Genomic DNA, 18,804 nt, shown 5'->3' with positions numbered 1-18,804 from the left:
GCAATATTAAATCATTAAGGTATTAGGTTGCTGTTTCTCCTATAGCTTTCGACACTTTAACTAAATTAACCACATCCCCACTTCTAAAAAGACAAGCTAGCAAGCGATCCCCCGACTAGATGGAAATCTTTCCCCATATCCACTCATTGCGGAAGGGGTCCCACTATAAAAATGATGATTTGCCAAACATAAATTACTTTATTTTTGATATCCTCCAACACCATCAACAGATGTGTTTGTTTTTGTTTTCAGATTCTGGATTCCTAACTCTCCCCAACATTCCTTATGGAAAGGAATAAACCCGCCGGTCATCAGCCTTAAAACCTACAGAACCCAAGGAAGCAGGCGATTAGATCCTAGCCTAATTTTTCAACATACATTCCTGCCAACAGGCCCTCTCATTCATTTCAGACTGGTCAAAACCATACCACCTTAGATCGCCCTGCAGATTTGACAGGCACTATGCAGGATCTAGGATTTCAGATACCTACCATTTATTATGCTCCAACATCAAAAGACATGAATGCTTTAAAAGTATCAACATCAGCTTCTCTCTGACAGCATGGTGTGGAGTTTCTAAAAATAACGGAGTCTTCATTAATCCCATGTAAACGTACACCTCTCTGGAACAACCCTGACATATTACCAAAACAAGTAATAGATTAATTTCCCAGATGGACGTTTGTAAAGGATTAAATCTTGAAAACTATATTAGAGGGAAACAGAATTTATTCCATTTGACAGACTAGTTGCACAATATGGGATCAACAAGAAAAGATTTTTAGAATATCAACAAATTAAATCCATAGTAAAAAAGAAATTTAACCTCAGTCAAGTTGAATTACAAACACCACCAAGTGCGGCATATTTCCTTACTCTTAAATCCCCCAAATTATTATCTAAAATATACAGACACTTTCTAAATTAGATGAATCAATATCCCTTCCTATTGCAAAGTGGGAAACAGATTTATCAGTCAGCTTAGACCAAAACTTCTGGTCTCAGGTATGCTTAAAAACCTTTAAATTGATTAAAAATCCCAGTCTGCAATTAATACAATACAAAATACTACATAGAGTGCACTATACAGGTCATCGGATGTTCAAGATGGGCTTTACATCTTCCAACAACTGCTCACACTGTCAAGGCAATACACCAGACAATTACACTCACGCTCTTTGGTTCTGTCCACCAGTGCAGAAGTTTTGGCGCGAGATATGTGAAGACTTATCAAAGTGTCTGAAATGTAACATTCCAACTTCCCCCTTAGTGTGTTTGTTAGGCAGCTTAGATAATGTTACTTCAGAAAAGAATATAGCCATATTGTTTTCACTGCCCTATGCATAGCAAGAAACTGTCCTCATGAACTGGAAAAATAAAAACAATCTTAATTCTAACCAATATAGAAATTATCTATTAGATTACATTAGTCTTGATACAGCCTCTGCCACCACATCAGATCAATTGCTCTGGCTCCTTTGATCAGCTTCATCACCTAGTGGGGGTGGGGGGTCATAGTTTGGTCCCGCCTTCACTGTTGTGATTGGTGTGGCGGTAGGGACAGGCTTAGGGCGTCGGGGGGTTCCCCGGAGGCATCTTCCTTGGGGGGCTCAACCCGGGGTAGCGGTCATGTCCGGGTGGGGGCTCTTTTGGCTCTCGGGTGACTGTTTCCTCGTGGCTGCGTGCAGCAGGGCTAGGGGAGGGTCTGTGCTGACGGACGTGGGTTACTGACCTGGTAGCCTGGCTGCCCCTGGGTGGGTCCGGGATGGGCGTGAGGTTCTGGGGGCGCTCAGTCTCTGGGCTGGGCCCGGGCCGGGCCTCGGGGCCTTGGGTCCTGGTTTGTGTGTCGCCGGGGTTGTGGGCGGGTGGGTGCATGGGGCCCATCCCTGGCGCGGGGTGCCGCCGGTGCGTCGAGCCGCCTGGGGGGCTCTTCAACTGGTGGGGGAGATTGTCACACCTTGCAAGAGCTTTCCTCTCCTCAGGAACTCTCTGCAGGAGGGGGAGACACAGGAGAGGTGGAGGAAGATCTCAGCCTGGGCGTCTATTGTCTCATGTAGTCTGGAAGATGAATGGATGGTGGGGGTGGGTGCAGTTTTCTCTGTGGTGGGGTTGGGTGGACTGTCCCGGGCTCTGTGGAGCCGGGGGGCGCTACTGCACTGGGCCCCGGTCTGATGGGCCTGGGCCCCCTTTCCCTGGCGGGTCGCGGAGGGTGGGAGTGCCTACTGGGGTCAGCGGGGGAGCTGGCCCCAGGGAGGGGTTACCTGCCCCTCCCTTCCTTCCCTCCCCATCTCCAGCTGCCTCCCTCTTCCCGCTCCTCCACAACCACCCACACATGCAGGGCCTTGGAGTAGGGGTATGTCACCAGGTGCAGAGGAGGCTACCCCCCCCTCTGTCCCCTTCTGGCTGCCTCTGCCTCAATTTTATCCCACAACTTAGACATTCACATTATTCACACTCTCATTACACATACATATAGGATCTTGGGGGTGGGCACAATCACGGAGTCAAATTACCATCAGGGTGTATACCTCACCCCTGACGTCGTTGCCCACCTCTCAATTTTAAATACACTTAGTCATTGAGGGCTAGCAGGAGGGACTATGCGCCTACCTGCTGCTCCTTGGCAGGTAGCTCCATGCCCTCCTGGGTTTTAATTGCACCTTAGAACACATATGCATCAACACTACAATGAGCGGGTGGAGGGAGGTTTGGAGTCTTCTCCCACCCCCATTCTCTGCGGCCTGCTGGAGCGGGGGGGCTAGGAGGAGGAGTTGGCCGTCCGGCTGCAGTCTGGGGTGTGGGGCCTCCCTGCTGCTGCGGAGTCGGGGTGGTCTGCCTCTCCCCACCGCAGGGAAAAGGGTAACACCACCTGGGTCTGGGTGCAATTCCCCCCTCCAGGGGCAAGGGTACCTAGACCCGGTTTGTAGAGTACGCTTGGGGAGTGTGATTGTGTGTACAGCGTCTCTCTATGTCTGTCTCCATGTTGGTTGAGTGTGGAGTAAGTGCATATGAGAGCATGAGGGTGGGAATGGATGTTTGTGTCTGTGTGTGCCTGTATGTCTGTGTCTATATGTCAGGTTGGGTATCAGACGCCACCTCTCTGGGGACATCTCAGGCCTCCAAGGTTTGGAGGCCTATCTCCACCCACCACCACTTCCCCTGCCAGTGGCGGACTCCCTCAGGTGTCGGTGCGTTGGTGGTTCTTTGTGTCTGGGGGTGGGCGTCCGGGTACACACCGGCTCACTCCTTGGCGGCCGCTTATCGGGGCCTGGAGCCTGGGGCTCGCTCGGGCCACTCCGGAGGTGGGGTGCCCCCGGCCTCTCGGCCTGGGGCTCGGTCACTCAGGCACAGCTGGCTGCCGGCGGAGCTCACGGGCGCGTCACTGCAACTCCCCCTGGCTTCTGCTCCGCGGCTGCTGAGTGAGCCCTCATCTGGGACTCTCCTCAGCTCTTACTGGGACAGTGGCGCGGCTGCCCCTCTGTTGGTCTTCCTTGGTCTCTTGTGTTCTGGGGGCCTCTGGATGTCTGGAGTCTTGATCTCCTCCATACCTGCTTCATGCCCTGGAGGACGGGGCTGTGGCTCCCCACACTCCCTAGCAGATCGTTACATGGAGAAACCTTTGGAATGCAAGCATGCTGATCCACACAGGTATGCACACAGGTGTACACACGGGTATTCACAGACGCGGACTACAGCTTTCTTGGCTGCTGCCTCAAAGCACATTGTGCGCTGTCTATCTTGCGTGCTGCACAATATCGTTTATTATTTAGTAACTATTGATATCTATGACTAGCTAGTTTATTGTGATGGTGCTTTGTTTTCTCTATTATTATGTTGCTCTTTGTTGTTTGCTGTCTCCTCTGTTTGTTTGTTTTTTGTTTGTTTTTTCTTTCTCCATACAGGTGACCCAGGAGTTTTGTTTTTTTTTTTTTGTTTTTTTTTCTCTCTCTTCCCCCCCCTTCTCACCGTCTCTTCTCCCCTTTGGTTTTCTCTCTTTCTCTCCCCCGCTTTCTCTCATTCATTCCCCCTGTCCTATTTATTAAAAAAAATAAATAAATAAAAAAAAAAAATGACAAAGGATGAACTGAAGCTCTGCCATCACGTAATGTCGCATACTGCTGTTTCTGATGTCATTTAAAAAAAAAAAAAAAAAAAAAAAAGAAATGTAGCTGGGTAATTATGTCATTGGCATCGGTGAGCCACTGTCAATATGTGACATATTGAAATCGCGTTTGAATTTGCGCTTGTTTTTTTTGCTTTCACTTTGCAATCGTGCGAACTGTGTATAGAGAGCGACAGCACTGATCTGTGAGTGATGATAATTTGCGCACCAATTCCTCTGACATCGTCTTATTAATCGTTAGCTTACTATGCAAACATGACAAGTGAAATCTCCCGCAGCTTAAACATGTGAGAGGTTGATCGCGCAGAGAATCGCTGAGCTTATGTGAGTGCGCGTGTAAAAGCAGCAGGATTTATATTTTAGTTCTGCTGAGCCAAATAAGACAGGTCAGGGTGAAGAAGTGACAGCCAAAGAAAAGCTTACCACAAAACGGAGAAGTTATGACAAATCAGACTATAAGGCAAAAAGAAAGTGCAGCTTTATGGTTTCATGGACAAAAGAATTTCTGTGGCTGCAATATGACGAGCTAAATAACCAGGGCTGCACATAAGTGGTCCGCAGGTGCGCATTCGCTGTCAAAATAAAAAACACGCACAGTTAAAATATATATTTATAATTTTAATAAATGACAAATTAAAAAGGTATGAACATTTTTTTTGTATCGAAAAAATATCGAACCGTGACACCAAAGTATCGAACCGAACCGAACCGTGAATTTTGTGTATCGTTGCACCCCTATTAGATACACTTATTTCTATTCACAGTATGTTTGTGTTGTGGAGGAAATTGTGATTGTGGTGGTGAGCAAGGCCCTGAAAGGGGGGGGTGTAATTCTAGTCAGTGTAAGGGCACATGCATGTGGATGGTGCTAGCTGCCATATAGTGCCTCAAGTGGCCTGTCTGGGTAAGGAGAGAAAAAAAATCAGTCAGAGAAGCCGTGCACGCGCTCTGGTGTGTGTGAAGCTGAGGAGAAGTAGCTGTCTCCCGCGTGTTGTCACGGGCAGCCACATTAAGAAACGCTCACGGTTCGGCTGAGCCCAAAAGGGGTTTCCGTGAGGTCAGTGGAGCAGAAGTCGCAACTGCAGCAAGCTTAGACGGAGTTTCACTCCGTGTGCGAAGGTTGGCTTGTGTAGCCGCGAGCCGCAACTGGTGGTGCTGCAGGCCACCGTCGAGGTAGGTAGCATGGGGAGTTGGAGCGAGAGCTAACTCCAGCTGTGCTATTCTTTAAGACCCTCCACCGTTTCCTGTTGGATTAGGCTGGGTTCGGAGCGAGGGAGCATAGTTAGCCGACTCACTGGGAGCTGACGAGCCGATGGGAGGACTTTAGCCATGACACTTAATGTGTCATGGCTAAACTTATCTAATTACTGTGTCAGAAAAGTAACTTAATTACTACATAAGTATTTAACTAAATACTTCTTAAAATCCATATAACCCTTGAGTGGACAAACAATAGAAATTAAACTCTTTAAATAATAAATACATTTTGTTAAAGACGGACACTCTACAGTACGCAGCGTAGCCTGCCAGGGCTGGACTGGGACAAAACATCGGCCCGGGCATGTTGACTGGAGACCGGCCCCCCAGGTATTAAAGCCATAAAGCCTTTGAATGAAAACAAACGTTGTTGTGACAGTGATGCACAGTCTTGTTGGTATGCATGTGTCAATCTAATAAACTTGAACCATCCTCCCTATGCTGGTATTCTAAACAGCACCTGGAAGCAGACTGATGGTCGAGTTAACCTCCTGAACATCTACAACACATGGTGGAAACCTGACATTAAGACAGAGAAGACTAGAGGTGAGACAGGATCATTACTGATTACTGATGACAGATTTAGATATATTTTCATAAACCATTCATTTGCCACATCAATAAACAGTATGGCAGGGCAAAATATTCTTTCTAACATGGCAACCTTTAAAAAGTGAAAGGAGACAGAAAGACAGGTGAGAAAGAAAAACTTAATTGACTTTTGATGGCATTTTACACACACTACTGATGCAGTATCTAGAAAGTGTGGGAAATACTGGCATCATATACAGTACTTACTTCTGAAGAAATTATGTACAATAATGGATTTTTATACATTTTACATCATTGATCAGTTTCATGATTGAAGTAGCAACAGGAGAGGGAGGACAGAGAATGAGAGGAGAAGAGGCAGCTGTGCAGCAAGGACAGAATAACTCCAGCTTTGTGTCTTTTTCATTGTAGCTGAAGTCCGGGACAAACTGTTCCTTTTCACCTCAATAGAAACGTGCAATATTTTCTCTGAATACGAGAGACGATTCAGTTTTTTACGGGACGGTTGGCAACTCTACTAACTAACCTTATGAACAAGATAAAACAAGTTCAACATCAGTAACATCATAGCACCACCCAGCTGTATAGAAACGAGTTATTGTAACCGACTGTAAAAAGTCAGAATAACGAAAATAAACTCCACCTAAACTTGGTTCATATCTGACCCAGATAGACTGCAGGTCATAACTTCTTACCTGAAGTTCAGTTCACCTGACACTCTCGGACCGGCGGCCGCCTCGGGGCTCTCCTCCTGCCTCCCCTTTCCTTCATCCACCTGCTGGCCTCCATCACTTGCTAATGTTACTGAATCTGTAGAAGCTCCACCATAGCCACCACAAAACAACTGAGTTATTTTTACACACCTCCCAGCATCTGGCCAATCCACCACCTTTCAGTGTTTATACTGTTACGGAAAAAAAAAACAAAGAAAAAAAAAACCCATCGGCCCATTAAAAACGAAAAATCAATGGCAAATGCCCGGTATGCCCGATGGCCAGTCCAGCTATGTAGCCTGCAATCATTCTTTAAGCTCGCCTTCAGGTGCTTTCTGTGCTGCTGAAGTAAAATCAGGTTTTGCTGCTTAGCAGGAGCTGCGCGGTGTTATCCATGGATGATGAACAAGAATCACTCAGAAGTGTTCGTCTATGCTCCGTGTCAGGCGCTTCAGTAGATTACTCCTGCTATTAACAGCAGCCGATAGTTTTTACATATTAGTGTAATGTTCTTGTCTGCTTGTTTCAGAAAAGTGAAGAGACGGGAATATGTCCATGTCATGAAACAGCCACTCGCTTCAGCCGAGTCCGACAGCTTCTGCTTTAGAATACGACTGTGCAGCAAACTGCCGCGAAATGACGAGTAGCTGCACTACAGCCATGTTAAAGAGCAGAGTTTACTTCTACGTTTAGAAGATAAATTAATGAAATTAAATAATGATATTCAGCGGGTTTAATTATTTTACAATGTAACGCAAATACATTGTAAGTAACTGTAATTAAAATACCTAAAAATGAACAGTAATCAGTTACTCTACTTTTTCAGTGGAAAAGTAATTTAATTACAGTAACACCCAACACTGTTTTTTGTCTAACCCAAGCTGCCTTGGAGTAGGGGCACCCTAGCTATCTGGTTGGGGTACAGAAAATCGGAGGGAAGGTAGGCTAGGCTGTGTTTATGTCTGATAGTATAGTATACTCCAGGCAGGCATCGTTTCTCAAGATTTCATCCTGGAGCCCCTCTTCTCATTCAAGTAAGTCAAGTTTATTCATTGAGTCCTTTTCACAGGCAAACAGTCACAAACCGCTGCACACAAAAGGCTGAAATAAATACCAGCATTAAGTGCCAAAACAGCCAATGAAATATTTAAAAAGACAAAATATCTGTGTGTGTTTCCTCTGGGTTGTAATGGGAACTTTACAATTGTTTCAGTATATTTAATAGCTCCACTGTTACACTGAGTCAAAGATCTGAGCTGTAAATGTGTGCAGGTGTGAAGCTGCTACACAAGCTCTGAAAGTCAGAATCAATAAATACACAGCAGACGGCCTTTAAACAAACATCAGTGTTTCTCAATTTTGTCTGAATTAAAATAAATGAATTAGAAGGAAAAGGTCTTTTATTGATCTGTCAGGCTGCTTCATGCTGTTAGAAATATTTATATGGAAATATTTAAAAATAGATAAGAGCAATAATTCAGCTTAATGAACAGCTGCAGTTTGCCTGTTTCTCCAGCAGGGAGCGCCACAGACTGAGGTTAGAGTGTTCAGAGTCAGTGATTTATTACAGTTATTGATCACCAGAGTCTGACCTGCAGCTGTGAGTCCATCATGAATGATTCAGAGTGAGGTCAACACCTGATGATGTCACACAGACCAGCACACTCACCTGATTTAGACAGAATGTTGCTGTTCCAGATACCAATGTTGTAGTGGCAGTACATCTCCTTCTCAGCTTTCATTTGAGTCAGGTATGCACCACTGTTCATGATCTCTGCGTTCCCCTCTCCGAACTCAGTGTATCCAACAAACTTCCCCACATCGCTGTCAAACCTGTTGACCTCGATCTTGTTGTAATAGTAAGACAGGACGTACTGGATGTCCTTCAGCTCAGTGGAGTTAAAGTTACAGCGATCCACCGTATACATTTTGAATCCATCTGAGGACAAACACAACATCAGACTGTGAGCTGATCATACCTGCTGAGTACAGATGTACAAATAACTTGATCAGTGATGCATTTATTGATCACTGTACTGTTAAGTGATCAGTGTATCTCTGCAGTGTATTGATCAGTGATCAGTGTATTAATCAGTGTATTGATGGTACCTGCTGTGCTGAGGCTGATGAAGAGGAGGCAGAGGAAGGATGAAGCCATGTTCCTGAGTTCTCCTGACAAACTGACTCAGTCTGACTGAGAGCTGCTCTAAAAACAGAGGACAGGTCACATGACCACAGCGTCATCTGTTACCAGGAAGAGTGTGCTGCTTTAAAGCTTTAAAAGCAGAGAGCAGCACTCTGTGACGTCATCAGCACATTTCCTCTTTACTCAAAATCTCCTGTTTTCATTTGCATTCAGTCAGAGCTCATGAATCTAATTACCTGCCACCACATTAAATCAACCACTAATGCACTGCTGTAATAATAATGATAACCTCTCATATTAACAGGGATCATATTTACACACCTGTCCTCTTCTTCTTCATTAATAATAAGTAATCCACTCTTTCTCAGTACTTTTGATCAATTGATTTTACTGCATCACACTGTTTATACTTCCTGTCTCTTTCAACTTAAAAGGACAGAAGCACTCTTATTGTGAAACATTTCTGTGGAGCTCTGATGTTCCTCTGTGTGGACGGCACAGATCTCATGGATATTGGACTGAAAATGCGTCCCAAACATGAAATCTGTTTCTTAGTTAATGTGCAGTGTGATGTATTATGTAGTATAGATTTATTTTTCAGTTTCAGGCTCCAGAGCAGCTGAATCACATTTCACTGCTACATTCAGAGCAAAGGTTCAGATGAACTTTAAATGTTTGTAATTCACATTTTCTGTTTAGATATTCACGCAGACTAAATCATATTCAATGGAGACATTCAGTCAGAGTCTAACAGCACGTTTCAGCTCATAGATGTGTCAGTGATCAGACTGTTGACGAGGAAAAGAGTTCATCTCAACGTGATTGTCAGAGTCAGTGTAAATGCTGCTTCAGTCATTGAAATGCCAGATATTAAAACATGTTACAGCAGGAATATAAACATGTTGGATTCATTTCTACAAACACTCACTGATTTTTATTTAAACTGCTATTATTAGCAGACTCACACACACACACACACACACACACACACTCACACACACACACACACTCACACACACACACACACACACACTCACACACACACACACACACACACACACACACACACACACACACAGACTCTTCTATTAGAATTAAAGAGCCTGTGTGTTCAATCTGAAATTGCTTTCAAATACTGGAATTCAGTAATGTCATCTGGGACTCTCCTCAGCTCTTTCTGGGACAGTGGCGCGGCTGCCCCTCTGTGGGTCTTCAGTTGGTCATATATCATCGTGATGTTGTTTATTATGTTGCTCTTTTCTTCTGCTTGTTTTCTTTTTTCTTTCTCAACAGGTGATCAATAGATGTATTTTTTTGTCTGCTTATTTAGTTGGTTTTTGTTTTTTGCCCTTCTCCCCCGTCCCTCTTCTCAGCTCTTTCTCTTTCTTTCTCCCAGTCAAGTCTGTCCCGTATTCAGCAAGTGAAAATAAAATAAACAATAAAAGGTGAATTAAATGGACCATTACGGCAAGGCTGGGATGGTCCATTTGGTAAAGTAAATCTGTTGGGCATCTTTCTTTGCCTTTAGACAATAATTCTGATGGCAAAAGAGCCAAACGGGACAGGCCAAAAAAAAAAAAGTAATGTCATCTGTGACCAATGAAGTCACATGATTATACACAGAGAGAGGCGTTGAAAGGCTGCTCCAACGGAACTTATTGTTTTCGGAGGAAAACACGAACACGGTGTACAGTCGAGTCTTAATAGCTTACTTACAACTGGGCTCGTCAGGCACTCTTCTTGGCTGCAGTGGTTATTATTATATTTACATGCTTCCAGCTCCCGTTTTTCCTCGATGACAGCTCGTACCTTTCCACTCCCCTTTTTCTCCCTCCTCGCGCTCACAGACCCATAACGTGTATGGCAGTCCATTCTCCCTGCAACACGGACTACACTGCCCATGATGCTACATTCTTTAGAGCTATGCTTGTAGCATTCTGCCTGTTAGCTTAGCACAACAACAACAAAAAGGTGCTCTCTCACCCAGGAAACACACAGTCGCAGAGAGAGAGAGAGCGTCGCCCTGTAACCATGGCAACCGTAACGCTGCCGCCTGGAACAACAGAACGTAGCTGTCAAACAAACCCAAACAGTCCTGACCCGCGACAAAATGAAACAGGAAAGTACCGCAGTGTAATCCATTTATTTCAACAAAGTAACTGTATTCTGAATACCACCTTTTGAAACGGTAACTGTAACGGAATACAGTTACTCATATTTTGTATTTGAAATACGTAACGGCGGTACATGTATTCCGTTACTCCCCAACACTGTTGATAAACAAGGACTCATTATAGAAGTTTATGAACACACTGAGGTCACCTGACACTGAGTTCAGATAAAACTGGTCTCAGTCTCATTAATTTGACTTTTGTCTCCTTTGTTTTTGTGACAGGAAAAGGTTCCAGGTGGAATCTGCTGGATGGATGGTGGAGATACTCACTGTGACGAGGGAGCTTTAGTTTGCTTTGAATCCCAGAGTTGAACCTTATTCACACAGATGGTGACAGGACAGCTCATACAGGAGATTAACCTAAAGCAGGTGAGACAGGTAGACAGGAAGCAGAAGTTCATTACAGGTGAAGTCTGCACACACAACAACAACACACACTCATTATGAGCTCATTGTAGAACTATGATGACATCATCACCGTGAGCCAATCAGCTGCACTCGTTGCCTTTGACGAGGAAGAAGGTTCCAGCAGCCACACCGAGCAGACCGAGAGTCAGACCCACTCCACAGAACACAGAGGGTCCAACACCTGGATCAGAGTGAGCGGACGCCTCCACCTCTGGAGACACAAACACAGAGAACATGAACCTTCACATCTGGAGGCAAAGAGGAAAAACACACATCTGTCTCAAACTGTCGATCCTATTCTGATGAACACTGGGCTCAGTATTCACAGCTGGAGACAGACACCTCTGTATTTTTGTCAGTGTTCTGTGTTTAAATAAAGTTTTCTCACCATAGATCTTGGTCAGTGGTTCTGTCAGGGCCAGATGTTGCACTGCACAGCTGTAGATGTCTCCCAGCTGTGGGGTGAACTGCAGTCTGGATGTCTGTTTGAAGGTCCCATCTTTGTTGGGATAGGGAACGTTGATGCTGGATCCTGTGACCTTCTGCTGATTCTTGGTCCAGGAGACGTTGACAGGAGCAGGATAGAAACCAGTCACGTGACAGATCAGAATGTTCTTCTCTCCAAACTCCACCTCATCTCTGGTGTAGATCATCACACCTGAAGGAGCATCTGTGCACAAACACATCAGGCAGAGGATCAGAGCTTCAGCAGGTGATCATGATGATAATAAACATCAATAAAACGTTCAGGTGTTCACTCAGATGATGTCATCACTGTCTGTGTGAGAGAAGCTAGAGTGAGGTCAGAATCATGAAGTTAAACTACAGACAGACTCAGTTCAGCTTCAGAGGAACTAAGAGGAGGAAAATAAAAATAAACTGTGATCTGCAGTAAATGCAGAATACTGCATTCAGAAATACTGAAATATAAACACAAATATAAACACGTCAGTGTTTCTGTACACATGATCAGTATGAATGTGCTTAAGGTGGAATTATTTCTTATATTTAATCAGGTTGAAGCTGGCTGTGTTTGATTGGACAAAGTAAATCAGTGCTGATGATGTCATCAGTGTGTTACTCTACAGAGCGTGCAGGTAAACACAGGTGAGGTGAGACAGGTGTTACATGTTGTATTTACCCTGTTCTGGAGGGAAGTCCTTCATGCCTTTACCACAAAGCTTCATGTTCTCTCTGCAGATTTGTTGATCAGCCACAGCATATTCATAAGTTCCTTCCTGGTAAGTGATAGGATCAATAAAAGGAGGCTGAGGGTCGATCATCTCCTTTTTGTTGAAGTCTGCGTAGGAAACCTCTTCACCATCCAGTCCATACATCTTCTCTCCATCAGAGTCTGAACAGCCAGTGACAGTAATGTCACTGTGCAGAGCTGAAACACATCAAACACTGATCAGTGACCTGATCAATGACCTGATCAATAACCTGCTGTTTACAGAGACAAACTCACCGTCAGCAGAGACACAGAGGACACAGGAGAAGAAGAGGAGCAACTCCTTCATCTTCATCAGCAGATCTCTGACAGTTAAACTCTGTGTGTGTGTGTGTGTGTGGACCTCACAGTGTGTGTGTGTGTCTGTGTGTGTGGACCTCACAGAGTGTGTGTGTGTGTGTGTGAGTGACTGAAAGTGCAGCTGAGCTCTAACACACAGCAGCCAATCACAGAGCTCACAGCTCATGATGTCATCAGTGTCCAGGCAGACAGCAGCTGGAGGTGAACATGATCTGACAGACAGCACCAATCAATAATCAATATTTATAGACTCTTCAAAATAAAGTTCAGCCAGATCAGTTTCCACTCTTAGGATTTTCAAAATAAAACCAACTTTATTTTAATAAAATGATTCAGTTTGTTTAAAAACACTGTGAAATATGACTTCATGTGTTATTTAAATAGTTTACAGTTTAAAACACACCTGAGTTCATGTGTGTTACTGTGACAGTGAGAGTCACAGCTGTGTTTGTCAGCAGGAAACTTTTACAAACACAAAAACTTTACGCCTCCATCATATGTTCGTTAGGTAATGTTCAAATAATGTGATCATCCCAGTGTTTCCAGTGTGGGAGAAAGTACTCAGGGCCTTCAAGTTACACACTATGAAAGGCAGCAACAAGTTTAATGTTCAGAAACCTAAAGTCTGTATCAGCAGCAGGATGGAGCTAAAATAAATGTTGGTTTCAGTTCTATGAAGCTTTGAGGATTTTGGATCAGTAGCTGCTGTGTTTGTTGCATCATATTGCTGTAACTGTTTATATGCTTTATATATTCTGAGCTAAGTTGATCTATAGTGTTACATCATATTCTATAAGGATGTTATGTGTTTGTAGACTTTCTGCCCAGTTTGACCCATTTAGCAGACGTCAGCCTGTTTAAGGCTCTGATATCTATTCTGTATGACTTAAAGCAGTTATGACATGGTCTGATTTTCTCACCCAATAAAGGAATATTTCATATATCAGTCTACTCTTCATTTTATCAGACACAGTTATCACAGCTCGTACATTTTCTTTTTACACATGTATGTAAGCATTGAGCCAAATGTAATAATGCCAACATACTGAAGGAACAACATTTGTCTCTTATACATAACACATCTGTATACACACTGTCACAGATACTTGTCTGTGAGTGAAGATTTAAGGTGACAGGAAATATAAATAACTGCAACTTGAATCTTTACTGAAGCTCAGAGGCACAGAGTTCACTCACTGCTGTAATATATCCTAATACTCTGACAATAACTATAATATTGGCCATATTATATTTACATTATGGATTAAAGGGCTTTGGAGTTGACGTCACGCCGCAGTGCATTGTGGGATCCATGTTAGAAGGCCACAAATCAAAACAAACACACTTGCTGTGTCCCAATTAAGAGACCGCACGCTTGAAGTAGTACGAGAAGTGCGGAAGTGAGAGGCGTGTGATTAGTTTGTAAATAACAATTAGCTGATGTTATTCATGAGACTAAAGTCATCTCATTGTGGTAATGTAAATATAATATGGACAATATTATAGTATTGTCAGATTATTATGAGATATATATATACACACACACATATACATATATCACTGACTTTCAGCGTGTTGTGTTTGTGGATATATGACTGACTTTAATTATTAAACATTCGCACATAAATAAGTGACGTCATATTCAGTACTTTTGACAGTTCACTCTTCGGCTGCTCCATCTTATTGGGGAAATTCCACATACATGAATGTAAATTTCAAAACTCAACCCCATCATTTAATTTGTTTTTGATTGAAATTGAATATTATGATCCAAGATGGCGCCGCGGATGGCAGCCTCGGTACTGCGCTCTCTCGCACTTTTCTTGTTTCTGTTTATTTTCTGCGCTTTTGGTCACTCAGACCACATCACTTTCTCCAGAGATGAACTGCGAAACATCAGGCAGTCGTCTTACAATAGTTCTTATCCATTTTTCACAAACCCGGAAAGTTTTTTGGAGATTTTAGTTGGAGGCGCAGCAGCTCTCTGTGGCTCCTGGAGAAGACGTAGACGGGGGAGTCGCGCTGGTGCGCTCGTGAAACTACGTCGGCGAGGATTCCGCACGGCACTCCCCTCCATTCACCTCGCGAATCTCCGCTCTGTTCCAAACAAAGTGGACGAATTACTGCTCTTAAACCGGACTAACAAGGACTTTGCACGCTCTGCTGCCCTCTGCTTGACTGAAACCTGGCTCAGTGAGCGAGTCCCAGACGCTGTCTTAAATCTGCCGGGCTTCCAACTTCACCGGGCGGACCGCGAAACAGAGCTCTCAGGGAAAACAAAGGGTGGTGGAGTCTGCTTCTACATTAATGAAGGTTGGTGTACTGATGTCACAGTGTTACAGAAACACTTGGAAAGTTTTTTCATCAACTGTAAACCTTTTTATTCACCGCGGGAGTTTTCTTCCTTCATGCTGGTCGGAGTTTACATCCCTCCTCAGGCCAACGCGAACAACGCACTGTGCGAGCTGGCTGACCAGATTACTACCCTGGAGAGGAAATTCCCGGATTCCTTTACAATTATTCTTGGGGATTTTAACAGAGCAAACCTAAACTACGAACTCCCTAAATACAGACAGCATATAGACTGCCCCACCAGGGACAACATCATACTGGATCACTGCTACACCACTCTAAAAGATGCCTATCGCTCTGTGCCCCGGGCAGCTTTGGGACATTCTGATCACTGCATGGTCCATCTTATTCCAGTTTATAGGCAAAAACTCAAACGTGCCAAGCCTGTAGTCAAAACTGTGAAGAAGTGGACGAACGCAGCAAAGCAGGAACTGCAGGACTGTTTTGACTCCACTGATTGGACTGTTTTTGAAGCTGCATCTGAGAACCTAGATGAGCTCACGGACACTGTGACATCATACATCAGTTTCTGTGAAGACGTGTGTGTGCCAACAAAGACCTTTTGCACATACAACAACAATAAACCATGGTTCACTCCTAAACTCCAACATCTTCGTAAGGCCAAGGAGGACGCCTACAGAAGTGGTGACAGGGTCCTGTACAAGCAAGCTAGGAACACACTGACCAAGGAGATCAAAGCAGCTAAAAGGATCTACTCCCAGAAGCTGGAAGAACGGCTCTCAGCCAACGACCCTACGTCAGTGTGGAGGGGCCTGCAGGAAATCACCAGCTACAGACGCCCCCCCACCCACTATTGAAGCAAACAAAGACCTGGCCAACGAGTTAAACACTTTCTACTGCAGGTTTGAGACGGACAGACTCCCACGCCCCACCCTCCCCTCCCCAGGGACATTGCTTCAGACATTGACCCCCAACACACCTTCCACCTCTCCCCCCTTCACCCTGCGCCCCAATCAAGACTCAACGACCACCCCCACCCTCTCCAATCCAGACTCAACGACCTCCACCACCCTCTCCAATCCAGACTCAACGACCACCCCCACCCTCTCCAATCCAGACTCAACGACCTCCACCACACCTCTCACCCCCCTTTCCTCCTCCCTGAAACTCAGAATACACACTCAGGATGTGAGCCGACTATTCCAGAAACAGAAGCCCAGGAAAGCCCCTGGACCAGACGGCGTCTCACCCTCCTGCCTCAAAACCTGTGCTGAACAGCTGGCTCCCATCTTTACTCGTATCTTCAACAGATCCCTGGAGCTGTGTGAAGTTCCCTCCTGCTTCAAACGCTCCACCATTATCCCTGTTCCCAAGAAACCCACCATCACAGGACTGAATGACTACAGACCTGTCGCCTTGATGTCTGTGGTCATGAAATCCTTCGAACGACTGGTGTTAGCCCATCTGAAAGACATTACAGGCCACCAGCTGGACCCTCTGCAGTTTGCCTACCGGGCAAACAGGTCAGAATCAGAATCAGAAAGGGTTTTATTGCCAAATGTTGAGCAGGTTTACAACATTAGGAAATTGCTGCGGTACTTCAGTGCAAACATACTGTCAGATAACGCTTAAATAGAGAGGAAAAAATAAAAATAAGAATAAGAATTAAAAGTGCTACGTAGAAAGATATGTGCATGAGATATACATGAGATATATACATGAGAATAAGAATTAAGAGTGCTACGTAGAAAGATATATACATGAGTGCAGGTGGTGATCAGTGCCAAACATGGAATGATGCAGTGAACACAGCGTAGGGTCATGTGTTAGTGGTGGGAACAGTCATACGGTTATTGTTCATGTGTCCAACAGCAGAGGGGAAGAAACTGTTCTTATGGCGAGAGGTTCTGGTGCGAATGGACCGGAGCCTCCTGCCTGAGGGGAGCAGGTCAAACAGACTGTGTCCAGGGTGAGAAGGGTCAGCTGAGATCCGAGCTGCACGCCCCAGTGTCCTGGAGGTGTACAGGTCCTGCAGAGATGGGAGTCTGCAGCCAATCACCTTCTCAGCAGAGCGCACAACACGCTGCAGTCTCTGTTTGTCCCTGATAGTGGCTCCAGCGTACCACACGGTGATGGAGGAGGTGAGGATGGACTCGATGATTGCAGTGTAGAACTGCATCATCGTCCGTGTTGGCAGGTTGAATTTCTTCAGCTGCCTCAGGAAGTACATCCTCTGCTGGGCTTTCTTGATGACGGAGGTGATGGTGGGCTCCCACTTCAGGTCCTGGGTGATGGTGGTACCCAGGAAGCGGAATGAGTCCACAGAGGTGATGGGGGTGTCAGTCAGGATGATGGGGGGGAGTGGGGCTGTGTGCTTCCTGAAGTCCACAATAATCTCCACTGTCTTCTGGGCATTCAGCACCAGGTTGTTGTGGCTGCACCAAGACACCAGACGTTCAACCTCCCTCCTGTAGGCAGACTCGTCCCCGTCTGAGATGAGTCCAATAACGGTGGTGTCATCTGCAAACTTGATTAGCTTGACAGACTGGTGGGTGGAGGTGCAGCAGTTGGTGTACAGGGAGAAGAGCAGGGGAGAAAGAACACAGCCCTGAGGGGAGCCAGTGCTGATGGTCCGGGAGTCCGAGACATTCTTTCCCAGCCTCACGTGCTGCTTCCTGTCCGTCAGGAAGTCAGTGATCCACCGGCAGATGGGATCAGGCACATTCATCTGGGAAAGCTTGCCTCGGAGATGGTCTGGAAGGATGGTGTTGAAGGCAGAGCTGAAGTCCACAAACAGGATCCTGGCGTAGGTTCCTGGGGAGTCCAGATGCTGCAGGATGAAGTGTAGGGCCATGTTGATGGCGTCATCTACAGACCTGTTGGCTCTGTATGCAAACTGCAGGGGGTCCAGGAGGGGGGCCGTGAGGGTCTTGAGATAGGAGAGGACCAGGCGCTCAAATGACTTCATGACCACAGATGTCAGAGCCACGGGTCTGTGGTGGATGATGCAGTGAACATGGGGCTGCGTTACATCCTGCAACACCTCGACCGCCCGGGAACTTATGCCAGGGTCCTGTTTGTGGACTTTAGTTCGGCTTTTAACACCATTGTGCCTGAACTTCTTTCCTCCAAACTCTCCCAGCTCAGCGTGTCACCAGCTACCTGTCAGTGGATCACCAGCTTCCTGACAGACAGAAAGCAACAAGTGAGGCTGGGGGAGATCACCTCTGAAACCCGGTCCCTCAGTATTGGTGCCCCTCAAGGATGTGTCCTCTCACCCCTACTGTTCTCCCTCTACACTAACGACTGCACCTCCAAGAACTCGGCTGTCAAACTCCTAAAGTTTGCAGATGACACCACTGTCATTGGCCTCATTCAGGATGGTGATGAGTCTGCATACCGGCAGGAAGTTGAGCGGCTGGTACTCTGGTGCAGTCAGCACAATCTGGAGCTGAACACTCTTAAGACTGTAGAGATGACAGTGGACTTCAGGAGACATCCCTCAACTCTGCTCCCCCTCACCATATCAGACAGCCCTGTGTCAACTGTGAAGACCTTCAAGTTCCTGGGTACAACCATCTCCCAGGA

General features: G+C 45.5%; 2 protein-coding genes across 2 annotated transcripts; both read right to left on the bottom strand.

Moving 5' to 3' along the window:
• Nucleotides 1–7,477: 7,477 nt before the first annotated feature.
• On the bottom strand, nt 7,478–8,891 carry LOC120733274 (HLA class II histocompatibility antigen, DRB1 beta chain-like). The gene is made up of 2 exons (XM_040031375.1): nt 8,755–8,891; nt 7,478–8,584 (listed from the first exon to the last, which is right to left on the bottom strand). Exons 1-2 carry the CDS (start codon nt 8,801–8,803, stop codon nt 8,277–8,279), a joined length of 357 nt encoding a protein of 118 aa, XP_039887309.1. The 5' UTR covers nt 8,804–8,891; the 3' UTR covers nt 7,478–8,276.
• Nucleotides 8,892–11,067: 2,176 nt separating this feature from the next.
• Nucleotides 11,068–12,898, bottom strand: LOC120733270 (HLA class II histocompatibility antigen, DR alpha chain-like). The gene is made up of 4 exons (XM_040031370.1): nt 12,841–12,898; nt 12,514–12,762; nt 11,761–12,042; nt 11,068–11,583 (listed from the first exon to the last, which is right to left on the bottom strand). Exons 1-4 carry the CDS (start codon nt 12,896–12,898, stop codon nt 11,453–11,455), a joined length of 720 nt encoding a protein of 239 aa, XP_039887304.1. The 3' UTR covers nt 11,068–11,452.
• Between the last annotated feature and the right edge of the window lie 5,906 nt (nt 12,899–18,804).

Source organism: Simochromis diagramma, unplaced genomic scaffold, assembly GCF_900408965.1.
Source record: "Simochromis diagramma unplaced genomic scaffold, fSimDia1.1 OVJJ01000315.1, whole genome shotgun sequence".
In the NCBI taxonomy this organism is placed as follows: domain Eukaryota; kingdom Metazoa; phylum Chordata; class Actinopteri; order Cichliformes; family Cichlidae; genus Simochromis; species Simochromis diagramma.
The sequence above is the reverse complement of the archived record's forward strand: the minus strand, read 5'-3'. Positions and strand labels throughout refer to the sequence as shown.